This window comes from Synchiropus splendidus, chromosome 16, assembly GCF_027744825.2.
Source record: "Synchiropus splendidus isolate RoL2022-P1 chromosome 16, RoL_Sspl_1.0, whole genome shotgun sequence".
In the NCBI taxonomy this organism is placed as follows: Eukaryota; Metazoa; Chordata; class Actinopteri; order Syngnathiformes; family Callionymidae; genus Synchiropus; species Synchiropus splendidus.
Window position 1 is genome coordinate 10,209,390 of NC_071349.1, and position 17,210 is coordinate 10,226,599.

The window sequence follows — 17,210 nt, forward strand, 5'->3', positions numbered from 1 at the left end:
CTACAATTACTTAATTTAGAAATACTTTGTCTCCTATTTTAACTTTTATTCAGCTTCAGTTCCACTGTTCTGGTTCTGCTGTGATCATTGCAGTGTTTCTTCTAGGGTTAAGAACACATCTGGGTGTTGTTAGCATGAAAAGAGCCGCGCAGCGGAAACAGATACGGTACAGAATGACAGATTACATGATGGACAAGTTTTTTAAGGACTCGATTAAACAGCGATGTGGTCGATTCCTTGCTCGTGGTGGCATCTGTGTTAGGTTAGTGATGCACAACAGGATCCCGACATTGGGAATGAGTAGAAAGAACAAGCTCAGAAATGAGTGGCCCGGTGAGACAGTGATGGAACAGAGATGTTGAAGGCAAACCAACCAGCTTCACATTGAAGGTGTGACTAGAGGATGATCAAGAAGGTCTGCTTCGTCTTAAATTTCTGTGTCAATGACTCTTCTAGATGTTCAACCATCCGAGCAAGAGCTGTCTGAATTTTTGCCATTAGAAATATTAAACTTAATTCTAATTTGGCTGCTCTTTCGTTCGTATGGGCTCAATTCTTTTTTAATGTACAGAAAAATGAGAAATGCAGCTGTTGACTTCATGGGTATAAAACAATTCCAATTCAACTCCATTATTATTATTATTACTATAAATATTATTTTGAGATGGGCATTTTTTTTATCAATAAAAAGACATCTTTTTTTAAATGGTAGATGTTGTGATAAGAATTTAAATTATCAAGAGTACAATATATTGTTGCTACATAGACCTGTAAAAACTATTTTTTAAAGGCAGCAGTGCAGCCATTGGTTCCTATTTGCCCCCAATGACCCGATGTTCTCTCTCTAGATTTAATTTCTCAATTCTTGCTTGTTAGGATTTAGCAACAAATCTTTGGAAAAACAATATATTTGTTCCTGACTGTGTCTGTCAGCTCCAGCTGCAGTTGACCTATTTTGAGCAGCTATGACTGATACGTGTGTGTGTGTGTGTGTGTGTGTTCAGGTTCCTGCACAACAACAGAATCACCCAGCTGGTACCAGGAACCTTCTCTCATCTGCAGGCCATGAAAAGACTGTAAGTCAGCCAGCTCCTGAAACAGCTGTGTGACAAATCAAGTCTTTATTTAATTCCCGCCGGGCTGCTATTACAGCAAGTATCAATTGTTCATCAGTTAAATACCACGTGCAACAACACTGCGCTCCTCTCACACTGTTTTGGCCGACAGTGGAGTTCTGTCAGACACGCGGCCAGGAGCTTGTCATATCCTGCTCTCTATTAGGGTCTCCTGCCGTTCACATTAGCAGGTATTGCAGTGATAAAAGTGCTCCTGTCAATCTCTCATTCTTAGACTCTCCACAGTTCTTGTCTTGAAATAAAAGAATAGAACTGCAGTTGAAGCCGCAAAGCGGCCACCTCAAATGGTGAAAAAGCAAAGTGTCAATGTCATGTAACTGCAAAGTCCAAGCTGGGATAAAACCTGCTCTTTCTAGACGGAGCTCTGCTCCCACGAGCCACGCCAGACGTGTTTCAGTGCACGATCCGCCAGAGTCTAGCTATCCAATTTACATATTAGGGCTAAATGCTCCCTTTGTGTCTCCATGTTATGTGTAAAGGCGGCTGGATTCCAATGCATTAAACTGTGACTGCGAGTTGCTTTGGCTGGCTGACCTGCTGAAGCAGTACGCCGAGTCAGGGAATGCTCAAGCTGCCGCCACCTGTGACTATCCCAGCCGTCTGCAGGGACGATCGGTGGCCACGCTCACCGCGGAGGAGCTCAACTGTGGTATGGAATGAAGTCTTTTTTTGTCTCTTTTTCTCCCTTCTTTGTGTTTAGATATTTGGGTGATGGAAAGAAAAAGGTGAAAGGTTTGGTAACTCAGGCTTCACGATTATTAACAATAAAAAATACAACAATAATGTGCCGAAATGCCCAACAATGAACTGTGGGTTCAGTCAAGAGCCATTGTCACGGAGACAGTTCTTCTGAAGAGATAAATGTCTGTGTTACCTGGAAGTACAGTATCTGTCTTGAGGCAGGTTCAGACAGACACTTAGGCAACATGGACTGGAATGTATGTATTTTTAGTCTAGTCATCCATCCATGAGTCCAGTTTTACTCATTGAAAATTCTATTTCGTTCGCTTTTTCGTAATACAATTCTGTTTAACCTTCTCACCACGATTTTGGCAACACAAACTCAGTGACTACAGACTATTACTGCCGTGTTTGATGAGTGCATGGTTTACCTTAAAATGTCATTGTTTTCTTGAGATATTCACTTTACTAAGTCCCCAGAATGAAAATCAAGCTCTAGCAAATACAGAAATAGAACATGTTTGATAGCAAATGAGCATAAAATGTAATTTAAACTCATCACTGAAGTGATTTTAGCGTGCATTCATTATTTAAAAAATACATTATTTTGCGATGTATTTCCTGCTGAGCTGGGACACGGTGCTCGGCAGGGGTGCAGAATCCGCCGGTGTAACACCAACCATTGTCTCCTCCTCTGTGTCAGACTCCAAAGCTGCGCTAAAGAATGCAAGACTGGAAGTGACATGTGGCTGAAGTGAAGATGATATTCAAATAAGAGGCATTTTATTGTACTTTTTTATTTTTCAGCCATTTAGTCTTGTTTTTATTTGTCAAAATATTGCACTATATTTTCAGTTATAGTTATGTTTCAAATTTTTAAAAACTATGAAATACGCTTGGAGACCAAACTAAAGATGGCAGTGAGGCGAAGTACACAAACATGACAGCGTAGTAAGATACTGCCCAGCAAAGTTCAAAGGTCGTCCCTACTTCCTTACGACACCAACGCAGCGCTGAGGCTGAAACCCCTTGGCTTCAGAGCAGTACTGCTACAGTTCTCTTTAATAGGACTCAATGAAAAGCAGTACCTTACTCTGTCAAAGTAAGAAGCCGATGAGTGTTGAGAGTGGCTAGGCAGGGAGCTAGCTGTGGTGATCTTAAGCCACGTTGATAAGACATGAAGGAAGCAGATCATTTATTGTGCTTATTCTCCTGGGAGGAGAAATCCAGCTGGAAGCAAGTCGTGAGGCCAGAGACATACTTTTCTCAGACTACATAGAAGTAACTGTGCCAAGTCACAGTTACATCATTTGCTTGCAGCAGAGGCCCCTAAACCACTGCCCATTTGTTTACCTGTCGCAGAGCTCAGTCACCCTGTCTCACCCACCCACTCGCTCACACAGGTGTCTCCTCTCATTGTGTCTGATGTCTGCAGCTGTTTCGCTGCTCATACACCACCAGATGTGTCCCAGGCCCCTCCTCCAGCAGACCCCCACCTGCAGCAGCTGCGCGCTGCTTTTATGAACGCGCTGGTGATTGGCTTTTTTCACTGACGTTTAGCGCGCACTGGACTGGAAGTCATAAGCGTGAAATCTAAACGTTCTCAAGCCTTTCAACACTTCATTCAGTCTAACTGTTCCACCATCAGAGCGAGGGTGTCGTGTTGCCAAATCGCTGCAGCAAAGCCACTTTCAGTTTCAGAAAAAAGAAAAAAAAAAAACATCTTAAAGTGTGTCGCACCAATTTGGGAAGACGGATCCTGTTACTGTTTGTCCATGCTAGCTTTCAGATGGTTTTAGGAACAGGTGGTTAGCAGCGAGTGTGTCCCGCAGCTCTCACTGCTCCGCGTCAGGAAGTGCGAGCCTGGCATGCAGCTGTAACTCAACCACACTTTAATCCCAGCAGCTAATTTGTTGGCCCCGACTTGCCCGCTCTTGCTCACTCTAACCTGCGTCACCTCATCTGAGTCTGCAGCGTTGCAGCATGGGAGGAAAATCTGCTGGAAAGAGGCGCTTGTCATTCCAAACATCCGTCTGTGTTTCCCCCGTAAACACCATTGTTCTGCAGCTGTCAAAACAGCCACCCTGCTTGCGATGATCTGATCAACATCTCGGGGAGGCGAGACGCTCTCTTCATTTCTACCAACAGGTTTCCAGGCCGTTGCACTTTATAACTACAATAATTAACATGGGGTAACAACAGTTTCTGATCTGTTTTTACGGGGTAAGAAATTCCTGCTGGTGCTGCACAGATGAACTCGCATCACATGGATGCAAATTGAGTCTAAGTTGAAATGTGTCCACCAGATGTGGTCAGAGAAACACAGGCTGCATTTTAACAGGTCGGTCTGTCACGAAACTCTGTGGTCAAACTCTTCATAGGAAGCCACATACATTTATATATGTGGTCACAATATCACAGAGAAGCAAGTTGGATTTTTAACAATTCAAGTTTGCTGCTGTGTGACTGGCTGAGGGTGAGACCGTTTAAGGTTAGTGATGAAGTTGGTTTCATTCTAGAAGTATTTCAAAAGTGCAGGTTGCTTTTTCGTAGCCGAATATGGACTCACTATAGACGTGGATTTCTGCTCTATAATACTCCAGCATCAGTCCGTATCTTAACCTTGTTTCTTAGAAAAGAGTGGCAGGAATTAAAGAGTCATTTGAGTTTCTCCCCCGGGGTCCAGAGCTGAAGTCCGCCTGACATGTGAGAGCGTGAAGCCCTGGACCCTCAATAGACCTGCCACCCCATTATTTATGGTCCCGGTACTGTTATTCCTTAACCTGTGTTGATGACTGTGTCGCTACAGACAAGATTTGACTTGAACATCACCACATCGAAGAAAATAGCCGGGCCTTCACACGCACTAGGGCTGCCCAAACACAGCTGATTTGTCAGTGTAGCCAAGCTTCACAGCTCAAGACTCATGCATGCTTCTGCAGCCTGGTTTCTTCAGTGTTTATCACATTAGAAAATGAGCCGGAAAACCATTTTATTTCAACTAAAAAGCTTCTTTTTGGAGTGTTGTGGCACATGTTTAGAGCGAGTCTAATTCAAAACCATGATGCAGCTGTCAAGTGAGACCACCAGGCTGCTCAGTCCGACCCAGACTAGCGAGAAACACCTGGACATTGCTCTCATCAGTTGGCAGAGAAACTGAATTATTGAAGTCCAGTCGTGAATGTGTGTTCATGTAAATTTGTAGAACAGTTCAAAGTTCAGATTTATCCTCTTAGTTTGCTTATTCGAGTCATTTTACAGTTCTTACCATGAGATAAAATGTTCTTTTTTGGCTTTAAAACCGTCTGTTGAAATGTTTTTGAGTCTCCCTGGTCCAAGCTCTTCGCCCCTCTCTGACTGGACGTTCATAATTCTGTTCTAACCAGAGGTCCCCAGGATCACCTCCGAGCCCCAGGACGTTGACGTCACTTCGGGGAACACGGTCTACTTTACATGTAGGGCAGAAGGCAACCCAAAACCACAAATCATCTGGCTCAGGAACAAGTATGAAACGCTTCATTAATGTAGTATTTGAAGTGTGAAGTAACCTCACTGTTCCGTCTGCAGCAATGCTCTGAATATGCGCGATGACAGTCGGCTGAACCTGCTCGAGGATGGGACTCTGATGATCCAAGACACCAGGGAGACGGACCAAGGAGTCTACCAGTGCATGGCCAAAAATGTAGCCGGAGAGGTCAAGACCTCACAAGTCACGCTGAGATACTTCGGAGCTCCCTGTGAGTACTGTAAAGTGTAGCTGTCGTAAAAGTTGCAGCATTTGCTTAGTCCACTGTTCAACTAGGTCAAAACACCTGAACTACCGGAGACCAAGGGTGGAGATGGGAACTTTCACACACTGTAAGCCGGCGTGTTATTGGGGCAATTGTGGGAGCCTTAAGAAGGAGATGAACTGGGGTCATCACCAGGGTAATGGGTGGCTCTGCTGCGCAGCCCCCTCCCCTGTTAGGAGCAGTTGTTGTCCGTTTCCTGTCTCTGTGATTGTAAACATTTAGGCTCCCACTGTGTACATACTTGCCTCCGACTCTACTGTCACTTGCCAAATATGGCCAGGAGTTTAAGTAGCGTCAAGGGTTTTCTGTTTTAGTCTGACTCACATTTTTCTTTTTCCATCTTTGACCATAGCGAGGCCAAGTTTTGTGATCCAGCCACAGAACACCGAAGTGCTGGCTGGCGAGAGTGTCACGCTGGAGTGCAGCGCGACCGGTCAACCTCAGCCCAGAGTCTCCTGGACCAGAGGAGACCGGACCCCGCTCCCCAACGACGCTCGCATCAACATCACCCCCTCGGGAGGGCTTTACATTCAAAACGTGGTCCAGGCTGATGGCGGGCAGTACACATGCTTCGCGTCCAATAACGTGGACACCATCCATGCGACCGCTTACATCATCGTGCAAGGTGGCTGGTCCAGTCTTAGTGGAGCTTGGGGTTTTTCTGAGACGTGTTTCTTCATGTGTTTGCTGCCTCTCCAGCTGTGCCCCACTTCACCGTCACACCTCAGGACCAGTCCGTCCTCGAGGGTCACACGGTGGACTTCGCCTGCGAGGCGACAGGGAATCCTCAGCCGGTCATCGCCTGGACCCGTGGAGGGAGCTCCTTACCTTTGGACCGGCGCCACGTGGTGCTGTCCTCCGGGACGCTTCGGATCACTCGGGTGGCTGCTCATGACGAGGGCCAGTACGAGTGTCAGGCAGTCAGCCCTGTGGGAACGGTGCGGATCGCGGTGCAGCTCAGCATCCAGCAGCGAGGTAAGAGCACAGCGGCTCAGGTAGACGCTGTCTTGATCTGGCTGTGCATATTCTGTGTCATGACACTGAGGATTTTAATGGGATAAAATCAACCCAATTTTCAGGTTATTTTAGTCAAACTGTTGTGTGACTTCATTCATAAGAACGTCAGATTATACATGAGGTAAACCGGTGTCCCCTCACTCTTAGGCGAATGTAAATCCACAGGGTGTGTGCGTCGCTGAAATTACAGGCCAGGTTTTAGCCTGTAAAGTATGGCAGCCTGTAATCCTGAGATGACACCATGTTTTCCATGTAGTAATGGCTGTTAACATGGAACAAAGTACATGTTGCGTAATGGCCCCTCACTGCCGAGGTACTGTAAATGCAACAAGTGTGCATCGCTGCTCTGTCTCATCCCTGGAGTGCTGAGAAAAGACTGCACATTACAGGAAAGTGAAAGCAGGGATGAACAAATTCCTCTTTTATTGCTGTTCCAGAGGTTGTGGGCACATACCTGTGTCTGCTGCGATGTAGGAGGAGTGAAACTGCGTGTACCGTTTCAAAAAAAAGACCGATTTACTGTGGGGTAATGAGAGCTCGGCGATTCTGAAAGTGACTCTTATAAAGCGGGGATTTCCCAGGTGCGACGGCAAGGTCTCAGCTGCTGAGCGGCTCGGACGGCCAGTGAGTCACAGCAGAACAATGCCGAACATTGTCGGCCGCGCTCTGATTTGGTACGTTCATGACCAACAGCTGTTTGACTTGGATGTGACTCTACTTGAGCGTGTGGGACTCATTTATTTCAGTTAATGTTTCTAATTTGAAATAATGCCACTAATAAACCCTCTTGACACAAATCAAAAGCAGTTTTTGGTCGCGGACGCACAATTTCCTCAGAAGGACTCAGCTTCCATTGAACTGCACTTTGACTTAAAGCTGCATAATGTTTTGCAGACCTTTTAATGGAGTTTAAAAAATGAGATTTTTAGTTTTTCTGCATTGACTGACTTCTAAAAATGACATGTCCACTGCCGGTGTATAATCATTAACACATGCGCATGTGTGTGTATGTTTAACTCATTCAGTAACGCCTGTTTTCACAAATGCTCCAAGGGACATGACGGTGGAGTCTGGCCAGGACGTCCAGATTCCCTGCAGCGCTCAGGGTCAGCCACAGCCAGTCCTCACCTGGAACAAGGTTAGACGTCCGGTCCGGGGGGCTTTAGAAAGGCGTCGGCGCCTCACCGCTGCTTTCATTCGCCGCTCGGCCCGTCGATCGGAGAATGTGATGGTCCCCCAGTACCGTGACCTTTGACCCCCAGCCTCTCTTCCTCAGGATGGCGTGCAGGTGACGGAGAGTGGAAAGTTCCACATCAGCGTGGAGGGCTACCTGGAGGTCAAGGACGTTGGCACCGCTGACGCTGGCCGCTACGAATGTGTTGCCCGGAACCCTATTGGTTATCAGGTTGCTGGCATGGTGCTGACCGTCAACGGTAATGACCATCGCACTCCTCTGCACACCTCATTCAGAATTGTATACTGTTCGGGCTGGGACTTTAAATAGGTTTATTTGGGTTAAATAAGGGTCAAAAATAATTTGTCCATCACATCTAACTTTTCTTATTTTTTCATAAGCAAAACATCCATATTCAAGGTGACTAAATGAATGAATTCGCTCATTGTGGTGTCAAATATTAACTTGTTACTAATTTATCATAAAACTTCAATGAACCGAGTCCCTCCTCTGATTGTAGTATTTCTCAAGATATTTTTCCTCAGCTCACTTCGGGCTCAGAAATGAAAATTAAAACATTCTCTGTTGTTGAATTGGTTCTATTCTGTAATCCCACCGCTGAATCTTGGTGAATTATCTGGTCAGTGGTGTGTAAATATTCTCAGTGCAGCGCCCAGAGTTATTCATTTCTCCCAGATTCCTTTTGTCAGTTGTTGTTTTTTTCTTGCTGAGATTACTCAGATCAGACCGCAGCCCTCAACTCGGGAGCCATAAACTATATCAGCGCGCTCAGTTGTTGTTGGACTCGCAGTCGTGCAGTTTTCGCCGGGGTAAGGCTGGTGCCAGGAATGTGTTCACTGGAGCTTCGCAGGTGGACGCTGAAACAGAAATGACCAGGAGCTTGTTCGCACAGCGTTTTCCTGACTCCTTATTTCCGTCTCGCAGTTCCAGCTGTGAGCAGAGAGGGCGACACCTTCGTGAGGACGTCGATCGAGCAGGCCATCCGAAACGTGGACAGCGCAATCGAGTCGACAAGGAGACGACTCTTTGATGGGTAAGATGTGACAAGCTCGCAGATGGCTGTAAGCTAACACAGGATCGAAATATCGGCCTCATAACTGGCAGCGTTTCATGTTTCTTCTACCATCACAGCCAAGACTGAATCATCTCCCTGTGTGTGTTTTGGACAGATGCTTGTTCACTAATCTTGAATATAGAAATGTCACTCTAGAGCTGCCTGGACTATCTTTGGCTTTTGCTCAGAGTGACATGAGGATTTGATATCAACAGCACCAGAGATAAAAGGAACATGTGGATGAAGTGAAAATGACCGTCAAAACAAAACCATGAAAATTATTTTGCTTTTAAATACATTGCTTATTTGATTTATAAATATATTCTGGCATCATACTGTATAATGTGGAGCAGATCTTTGTTTCAATTGTTTTTTGTTTTGAGTAAAGTCCCAGCCTTAATTTATAAGTAAGGTTATTTGAATTTATACTAGTTTCACTTGACATTTCCCATAAGAAGAATACCTATTTCCTGATTTAAAAAAAACATATTGAGACAATAGTAGAAGCGATGATGACTTTTTTTCCATCTGTGTCAAGTGTAGGCGCCTCTACATGAGAGTTGTTTTCCGTGCTGCTGAGTGATGTGGTCTGCAGTTGTGTTGTTCTTGGCACGCGTGTGGCCTGCCCACACAAGCACACGCACAGGAAGAGGACACAAGTACACACTGCCTCACACTCCGGTCACCTCATGACAGATGAGGGGGTTCTTCAAATCCCCTTCTGATGGCAAACACAGGCAGAGTTCCTCCTTAACTGGTGGCTCATGTGTCACATGCTGCTGAGTGCAACTGGTATACTTGTTAGTATTCTGACACAAATGTGTTGCGTGAACAGATGTCAACATGTCGCTGCATAGGTTTGAACATTCTCTCCTTCATCAGTGTTCCTTGTCACACCCTCTTTTCCCCACACCTCCAACCCTCATCCCTCTAGTCAGCCTCGGACCCCAGGGGAGCTCCTTGCTCTTTTCCGCTACCCGCGAGACCCCTACACCGTGGAGCAAGCTCGAGCTGGGGAGATCTTCGAGCAGACACTCCTTCTGATCCAGAATCACGTCAACCAAGGTCTCATGGTTGACACCAATGGAACCGGTGAGGCTTTAGGAAACTGTTTTCCTCCACCTATGCACCTGATCCAAGCATCCGATGTGTCCATTTTCCTGTTTTGTCACTATCCCGATCTGTTTCCGTCCTTGCCTTTGATCTCAGGGTGTTGATCTCTGGTTTATCGATCTTCTGACCGTTTGCTTTTCCGCTCTCACAGCGTTCCGCTACAACGACCTTGTGTCCCCTCGCTTTTTGGACGTGATAGCCAACCTATCTGGCTGCACCGCCCACCGGCGCTTCAACAACTGCTCCGACATTTGCTTCCACCAGAAGTACCGAACGCACGACGGCACCTGCAACAACCTTCAACACCCCATGTGGGGCGCCTCGCTCACAGCCTTCGAGCGACTCCTGAAGTCCGTCTACGATAACGGCTTTAACCTGCCGCGAGGCGCCAATGAGCGCCAGCATAACGGCTTCAGGCTGCCGCTGCCCAGGCTCGTGTCCACCATAATGATCGGAACGGAGACCATCACCCCCGACGACCAGTACACGCACATGCTGATGCAGTGGGGTCAGTTTCTTGACCACGATCTGGACTCCACCGTGGCGGCGCTCAGCCAGTCGCGGTTCTCCGACGGCCAGCTGTGCGCCCAAGCTTGCACCAATGACCCGCCCTGCTTCCCGATCCAGTTCCCCCCCAACGATCAGCGGCAGCTCCGCAGCGGCGCCCGCTGCATGTTCTTCGTGCGCTCCAGCCCCGTGTGCGGCAGCGGGATGACCTCGCTCCTCATGAACAGCGTCTATCCTCGGGAGCAGATCAACCAGCTCACCTCGTACATCGACGCCTCCAACGTATACGGCAGTTCCCGGCACGAGTCCGATGAAATCCGGGATCTGGCCAGTCAAAGGGGGCTGCTGCGGCAAGGCATCATCCAGAGGACGGGGAAACCCCTCCTGCCGTTCGCCACCGGGCCTCCCACCGAGTGCATGAGGGACGAGAATGAGAGTCCCATTCCTTGCTTCCTAGCGGGAGACCACCGCGCCAACGAGCAGCTGGGTCTGACCGCTATGCACACAGTGTGGTTTCGGGAACATAACCGAGTCGCCACAGAGCTGCTGAGGCTGAACCCCCACTGGGACGGAGACACGATTTACCATGAAGCCAGGAAGATTGTCGGGGCGCAGATGCAGCACATCACCTACAGTCACTGGCTGCCAAAAGTGAGTCATTTATCCTCACTTTCCCAAATAATGATGTATTCGCTTGACTCTCATTTCCTCCCTCCAGATACTCGGCGAGCCTGGCGTAAAGATGATGGGCAAGTACGCGGGATACGACCCGAATGTGAACTCTGGAATTTTCAACGCCTTCGCCACTGCTGCGTTTCGTTTCGGCCACACCCTCATCAACCCCATACTGTACCGGCTGGACGAGGATTTCCAGCCGATCCCTCAGGGACACATTTCTCTTCACCGGGCTTTCTTCTCTCCCTTCCGCATCGTGAACGAAGGCGGGATCGACCCGCTGCTTCGCGGGCTCTTCGGCGTCGCCGGCAAAATGCGTGTGTCCACTCAGCTTCTGAACACCGAGCTGACGGAGAGACTGTTCTCCATGGCTCACGCAGTGGCGCTGGACCTCGCCGCCATGAATATACAGCGGGGACGGGATCATGGCATCCCCCCGTACAACGACTACAGGACCTTCTGTAACCTCACCTCAGCTCAGACCTTTGATGACCTAAGGAACGAGATCAAGAATCCCAGCGTCCGAGAGAAGCTTCAGAGGTGATAAACACACGACACTTGTCGACTCATAAACAAACCTGACCCTCTGATGTGTCGTCTTTTCTAGACTCTACGGAACCCCCCTGAACGTGGACCTCTTCCCCGCTCTCATGGCCGAAGATCTGGTTCCAGGAAGTAGACTGGGGCCGACGCTCATGTGTCTGCTGGCAGCTCAGTTCAAACGTCTGCGAGACGGAGACAGGTACAGAAACCACACCGCCACCATCGCAAATATCACCAGGATGAACTGGGTTTTAACGTTAAACTTGGAAGAGTCATGATGCTAAACTTGCCAACTCAATGTGATAGCTTTAAATAATAAATAATTAAATCAGATTAAAAGCAAGACAATAAAAAACAAGACTGATTTCACTTCAATACAAAATAAATAACCCAAATATCTGTGTATTTTCAAAAGCCCTGGAGACTTAGGATCGTATTTTTTTGACACTATGGTATTCTCACCATAGAATCAGTTTGAGTGTTGATACTATTCAGGGTATCAATGTTTGTGCCAACCTCACTTGGAAGTGAGTGGGCGATGCATAAAAGCTCCTGCTCCAAGTTGTTGAAACAAGTCTGTGTCCTGACTAGGTTCTGGTATGAGAACCCCGGCGTGTTCACCCCTGCGCAGCTGACCCAGCTCAAGCAGGCCTCTCTGACCCGAGTGCTGTGCGACAACGGAGACAACATCACTCGCATCCAGCACGACGTCTTCAGAGTGGCAGAGCTTCCGCACGGCTACGGCAGCTGTGACGACGTCCCCCAGATCGACCTGCGCATGTGGCAGGACTGCTGCGAGGGTACGACTCGCCTGTCTGTTCGGCCTGTTCATGCACTGAGCGTACACTTGAGATTATGTGCCTCATAAAGACGCATTTAAATGTCTATTTAAGGAGTTGTACACAAATGACCTTGTATCCGCTTTAAGCCGTTGCCTGACTCAAGGGGCCAAGGCCCCACCATCATTCTTATAATCTATAATTTTTCATTCATATTTAAAAGTTCATTTATTAAATTGTATTTTTTTTGTTGATGATATTAAGCTCCAATTAATTAATTGATCATTTTTTAAATACTTTTTATAGTAAATTTTATTACTTAATTGACATTATTTGGCTTTATTCTTAATAATACACCACATTTTGAGCATAATTTTTAATGTAAGGTTTTCAGTTTTTTTAGTCACGTTTTTATTATAATTTTTTTAAAATCTATTTTTTGTTTGTTGTGTTGTTACCAAGATATTTTAGCTGTATTTCATCACTTAAAATTGTTGAAGAAAAAATACTATACTATATATACTATACTAATGCGTTTTTTTCAGCTTTATTTATTTATTTATTTATAGCAATGCTTCTAATTCATATTTGGTCTACGTAGAACTCTGTCTACTGTCAACTATTAACTATTAAAGTAAAGAACAGCAGGAAACAAACAACTGAAAACCATCTACCGGTTAAGTCTATACACTGTTTTCCTTCATGCATCTCATGCAACGCTGCCTTTCCTCCGCTCGATGTTCAGGAACACAGGAAGCGGCCCAGACGTACACAGGTTCAGCATCAGGGCCACTTTGTGCGAGAGAAGCCAAACAATATCCTCACTCCTTTTTCCTCCTCTCCCTACGATAACATCTTCTCCAGGCAGCCAGGTCTCGCTCTAATCACCGGTTATGTGCTGCCATTTACAGCAACCCTGCTTTGAAAGGATCAAGGTTTTCCTTCACCTGACCGCAGCACTCAAATCAGATTGACATTTTAAAGGCGCTTTAGACGCAGAGTGTGTCGGAATTTAATATATTTTGCGACTTTTCCTTATAGTTTTTTTTGTCTCTCCATTAGACTGCAGAACCAAGGGCCAGTTCAACGCACTGTCCTATCACTTCAGAGGGAGAAGGTCAACAGAGTACAGTTACAAAGACAGTCAGCCGGCTGTCAACACCAAGGACCTCAGCAGCAAGTGAGTCGCAGGTGTGATTTCACCGTTCACATCAGGTGTGTTAACAAGTCGCCCTTCTGTTCGCAGCACTGTGCTGGAGACCAGAGAACGTCTCAATGTTACTGTGACATCCAAAAAAAGCACTGAGAACAACGAGTTCCAGGACTTCGTCTTGGACATGCAGAAGACAATCACCAGTTTACGAAAGCAGGTTTGAGTTCCCCCCTCTTTTCTTGTCACCGAAGAACAGTCGAGATTTGAGAGAAATGGTCAAAAAATATCTTCAAAAATGTGTCTCTAACTTCATAGTTTCTAAGGTAACATGGAGGTGTATGTCAGGCCTGGTCTGCCTCGTGTTCAGTACATTACACCACATATGATTCCACTTTTCCTTTCCTGTCCAATTTGCAGATTAAAAGACTTGAAGCCCGTCTGAGCAAGACCGACTGCACTGACAACGAGGGACGAGAGCGGACGGACGGGGAGCGCTGGAAGAACGACCCCTGCACCATATGTGAATGCAAAGTATGCTCCGCAGACTTCATGTCTTGCTCATCTTTCAGGGTCGAACGAGACCCTTGAGTGTGTATGCACAGTTCCATGTTCGGCTGCACTGACTAGACAACGTAGTCGTCAACAGTCGACTCGCAAATTTGTCACAGAGAAGAGAAGAAATGCATAAGACAAAACGATTCACACATCAAAGGCCGCATCAAAGGACACACACATTTTCAGCAAATAAAATGGTTTGTCTACCCGTTCACGTCATATGCCGACTAGACGACGAACCGTAGCTAGTCGGTGACCCGTCGACGATCACACTAATCCTGAGTTTAGTCTGGCGCACTGCCACACGCTTCAGCTTGCTCTCTTGTTCGGAGGTTCTGACATGATAATCTGTTTCCTGCCAGGATGCCCAAGTGACCTGCTTCGTGGAGTCCTGTCCATCCACAGATTGTAAACAGCCGGTCAAGCTAAAAGGCTCCTGCTGCCCCGTGTGTCTGGAACAGGCGAGTCACGAGAAGAAGAAGAAGCAGCAGCGACAATCCAGCGTCCGCCACGGCTGAGCCTGTCGGACGCGCCGATAAACTCGCACACAGACATCCGGACGGGACGAGACTGTGCACGCTGGGCTGACCATCAATAGCCTCATCAGACCCTATAGCCTCATCTTTATTTTATATTCATTTCCTATGATCAGGGGAGGTTTTTTTTTTATGTTTTCATTGCCTGAACCGGAGACGTATAAATCCGCTGGCTCCTTGCCAGCAATCACTAAACGGATTTATTCCGACGGGCAGACGGATATGTGGATCGTAAACAAGTTGGGCCAACTTCTTCTCCTTTCCCTGAAAGTGGAACATCGAGATCCTCTGCGCAGTGACGGAACCAGGGAGGGACGGAGTACCAGGAGGCGGCCGTTTTTGTTTTTTCTCACAGATATTTCTCAGGTTAGAGATGCCGAATACTGGTGCTATTTTACCCGCTTTGTTTATAAATGAATGATTTAATCACTAACAAAGAACCTTCAAAGTATTGTCTTTTGTATGGAAAGCAAACTATATATATATATATATATATGTGTGTGTGTGTGTTTCTTGCTCCTTCAGGACTGAGCAGTGATTTTTAGTGAGGTTTCTCTTTCCAGACAGGAATTGTAAAAAAAAAAAAATGCCTGCATTTGAACATAATGTGAAGCCCTTTGAAAATGTTTGTCTCTATCTACTGAGTTTTTTTTTTTTTTTTTTTAACCCAAACGTTTCCCTCTTGAGTGCAGTAGAATCACTTTGATTCGTACAGGTGGGTGTGTGCTGGCCCGGATATCTGCCACAGAACCGACCGCACAAACACACACTAGTATTAGTCTTCGTCCCACCCAGTCCATCCCGTTGAAGGACTTTCACGCCGATGCTGGCGACCTTTTGCCTTTGTGTTATTAACTCTGGTGCAGTATTAACATAGCATGTCGACCCAGATTGTGTTTCGCCTCCAAACTTTTCATTGCAGCGTGACGTCATTCAGCCGAGTGTGTGTGTGTGTGTATGTGGAGGACGGGCCTCTCTCACCCTCTGACCCTCATTCCACTCTAATGGAAGCCATATGAGGGCGTACGTGAGGCTGGTGTGACCGAGGATTTGTGCGGCCTAGAAGACACATTAGGTTTCAAACGAATGATCACATGGGTGAACCCGCCACACGTCCACATCTGTGCAAATGTGTGTAAATACAGGTTGTACAGATGTCCTCGTAAATATAGAGCTCAACGGCTTTTGTACTATGCAAATGTGTGTACTCGTGTACTGAGACGTCGAAAACCTCACATGCTTGTTTGTACTCCGACAACCATATGGGTGCTATTGTGTAGTATTTGTGTCATATTGCCTTCTTCACTCACTTAGTGAACCCGGCTGACTGAATCGATGTGGGTTCTTTGGGAGCAGATGAGTGGTGTTCTCATCTTTTGTGTTGCCTGAATCTGGGTCGTGACTGACCTTGTGTGTCTGGACTCTCCCGGGCTCTGTCATCCGGGAGAGACTCGGAGAAGCCAGCGGATCCAGACACACTGGCGGGATGAGTAATCTAATGGGTTTGGATAGGTTTGTAGCTTCCACTCACTCACAGCCTGGTGCTTGCTTCCCTCAACACTGCAACCCCGTAACAGAAACTTGTTTACTTTTGGCAATATTTCCTATTTTATTTTGCCTTGTATTCTTCCTATACTTTTTCCTCAGAAGTGAAAAGTGACCATCGCTGCACGCTCACATATTTAACCAGCAATTTCATTGAGGACTGCAGATGAATATACGAGTCATGGTTTTTTTTTTTTTTAAACAGAATATAGTATTTTTATATTAGTTATTATTCAGTAAGTAACAGCATCAATGCATTTTGGCTCATTGTCCCAAGTTTAGGCTGCCAAACCACTGTGAGATTGTCTTTGTTACCAGATGAGATTATTCCGCATGTTGTCGTCATTGTATTAGTTTTGACATGTCCCTCCTAAAAATAGCGTGTCGGTGGAATGCTCTGCTTTTGCAAGACTGAACGTGCTTCCACCGACGCCGAGGTCAAAGTGGATATACACCTGAACCTGTCATGACGTTCGTATTGTATGTTTGCCAAAGAATGGTTTGCACTGTAATGTATGCCTCTCGACAATAAATAAAAAAATAACTACATTGGATTTGTGTTTGTGATGCTGTTTAGATCATTGACCGAAGGAGAAATCCAGAGCAAATAACACAGTACAGATGATGCTTGCAGTTTTCAGTCCTTTACAATGCCCCCGAAATGTGCACAAACTCAGAATGAGCCTTACAATATAAGGAACATCCAAAAATAACAAGAAATGGATGAAAATTCTCACCTGCTGATGATGTCACACTATGTATGTTTTATGGTCCACAGTCCGTTCACCTACTTTTCAGGTACCTGACAACTTCTCAGCTGACTTGGCTTCTCCTGTTCCTCCAGACAGACCATGCACTCACAGAACCAGTCTGCGAACACGCGTCTGGAAGCCCGTCTTCCCCTCAGAAACCTGGACGCTTCCAACTCTG

At 46.4% G+C, this 17,210-nt stretch overlaps 1 protein-coding gene across 2 annotated transcripts in view; it reads left to right on the forward strand.

Annotated features, from left to right (window-relative positions):
- LOC128747489 (peroxidasin homolog) overlaps positions 1–16,801 on the forward strand; it is a 36,039-nt gene extending 19,238 nt beyond the window's left edge. For both annotated transcript variants that reach the window (XM_053845409.1, XM_053845410.1), the window contains 18 exons: positions 1,005–1,076; positions 1,616–1,785; positions 5,204–5,321; positions 5,385–5,554; positions 5,961–6,233; positions 6,308–6,583; positions 7,651–7,763; positions 7,902–8,058; positions 8,745–8,853; positions 9,809–9,966; positions 10,139–11,145; positions 11,213–11,709; positions 11,777–11,911; positions 12,304–12,512; positions 13,554–13,671; positions 13,738–13,861; positions 14,062–14,175; positions 14,562–16,801. In XM_053845409.1, the coding sequence (XP_053701384.1) occupies positions 1,005–1,076; positions 1,616–1,785; positions 5,204–5,321; positions 5,385–5,554; positions 5,961–6,233; positions 6,308–6,583; positions 7,651–7,763; positions 7,902–8,058; positions 8,745–8,853; positions 9,809–9,966; positions 10,139–11,145; positions 11,213–11,709; positions 11,777–11,911; positions 12,304–12,512; positions 13,554–13,671; positions 13,738–13,861; positions 14,062–14,175; positions 14,562–14,717 (3,976 nt within the window). In that variant the 3' untranslated portion in view covers positions 14,718–16,801. The remainder of the gene's footprint in view (positions 1–1,004; positions 1,077–1,615; positions 1,786–5,203; positions 5,322–5,384; positions 5,555–5,960; positions 6,234–6,307; positions 6,584–7,650; positions 7,764–7,901; positions 8,059–8,744; positions 8,854–9,808; positions 9,967–10,138; positions 11,146–11,212; positions 11,710–11,776; positions 11,912–12,303; positions 12,513–13,553; positions 13,672–13,737; positions 13,862–14,061; positions 14,176–14,561) is intronic.
- The last annotated feature ends 409 nt before the right edge of the window (positions 16,802–17,210 follow it).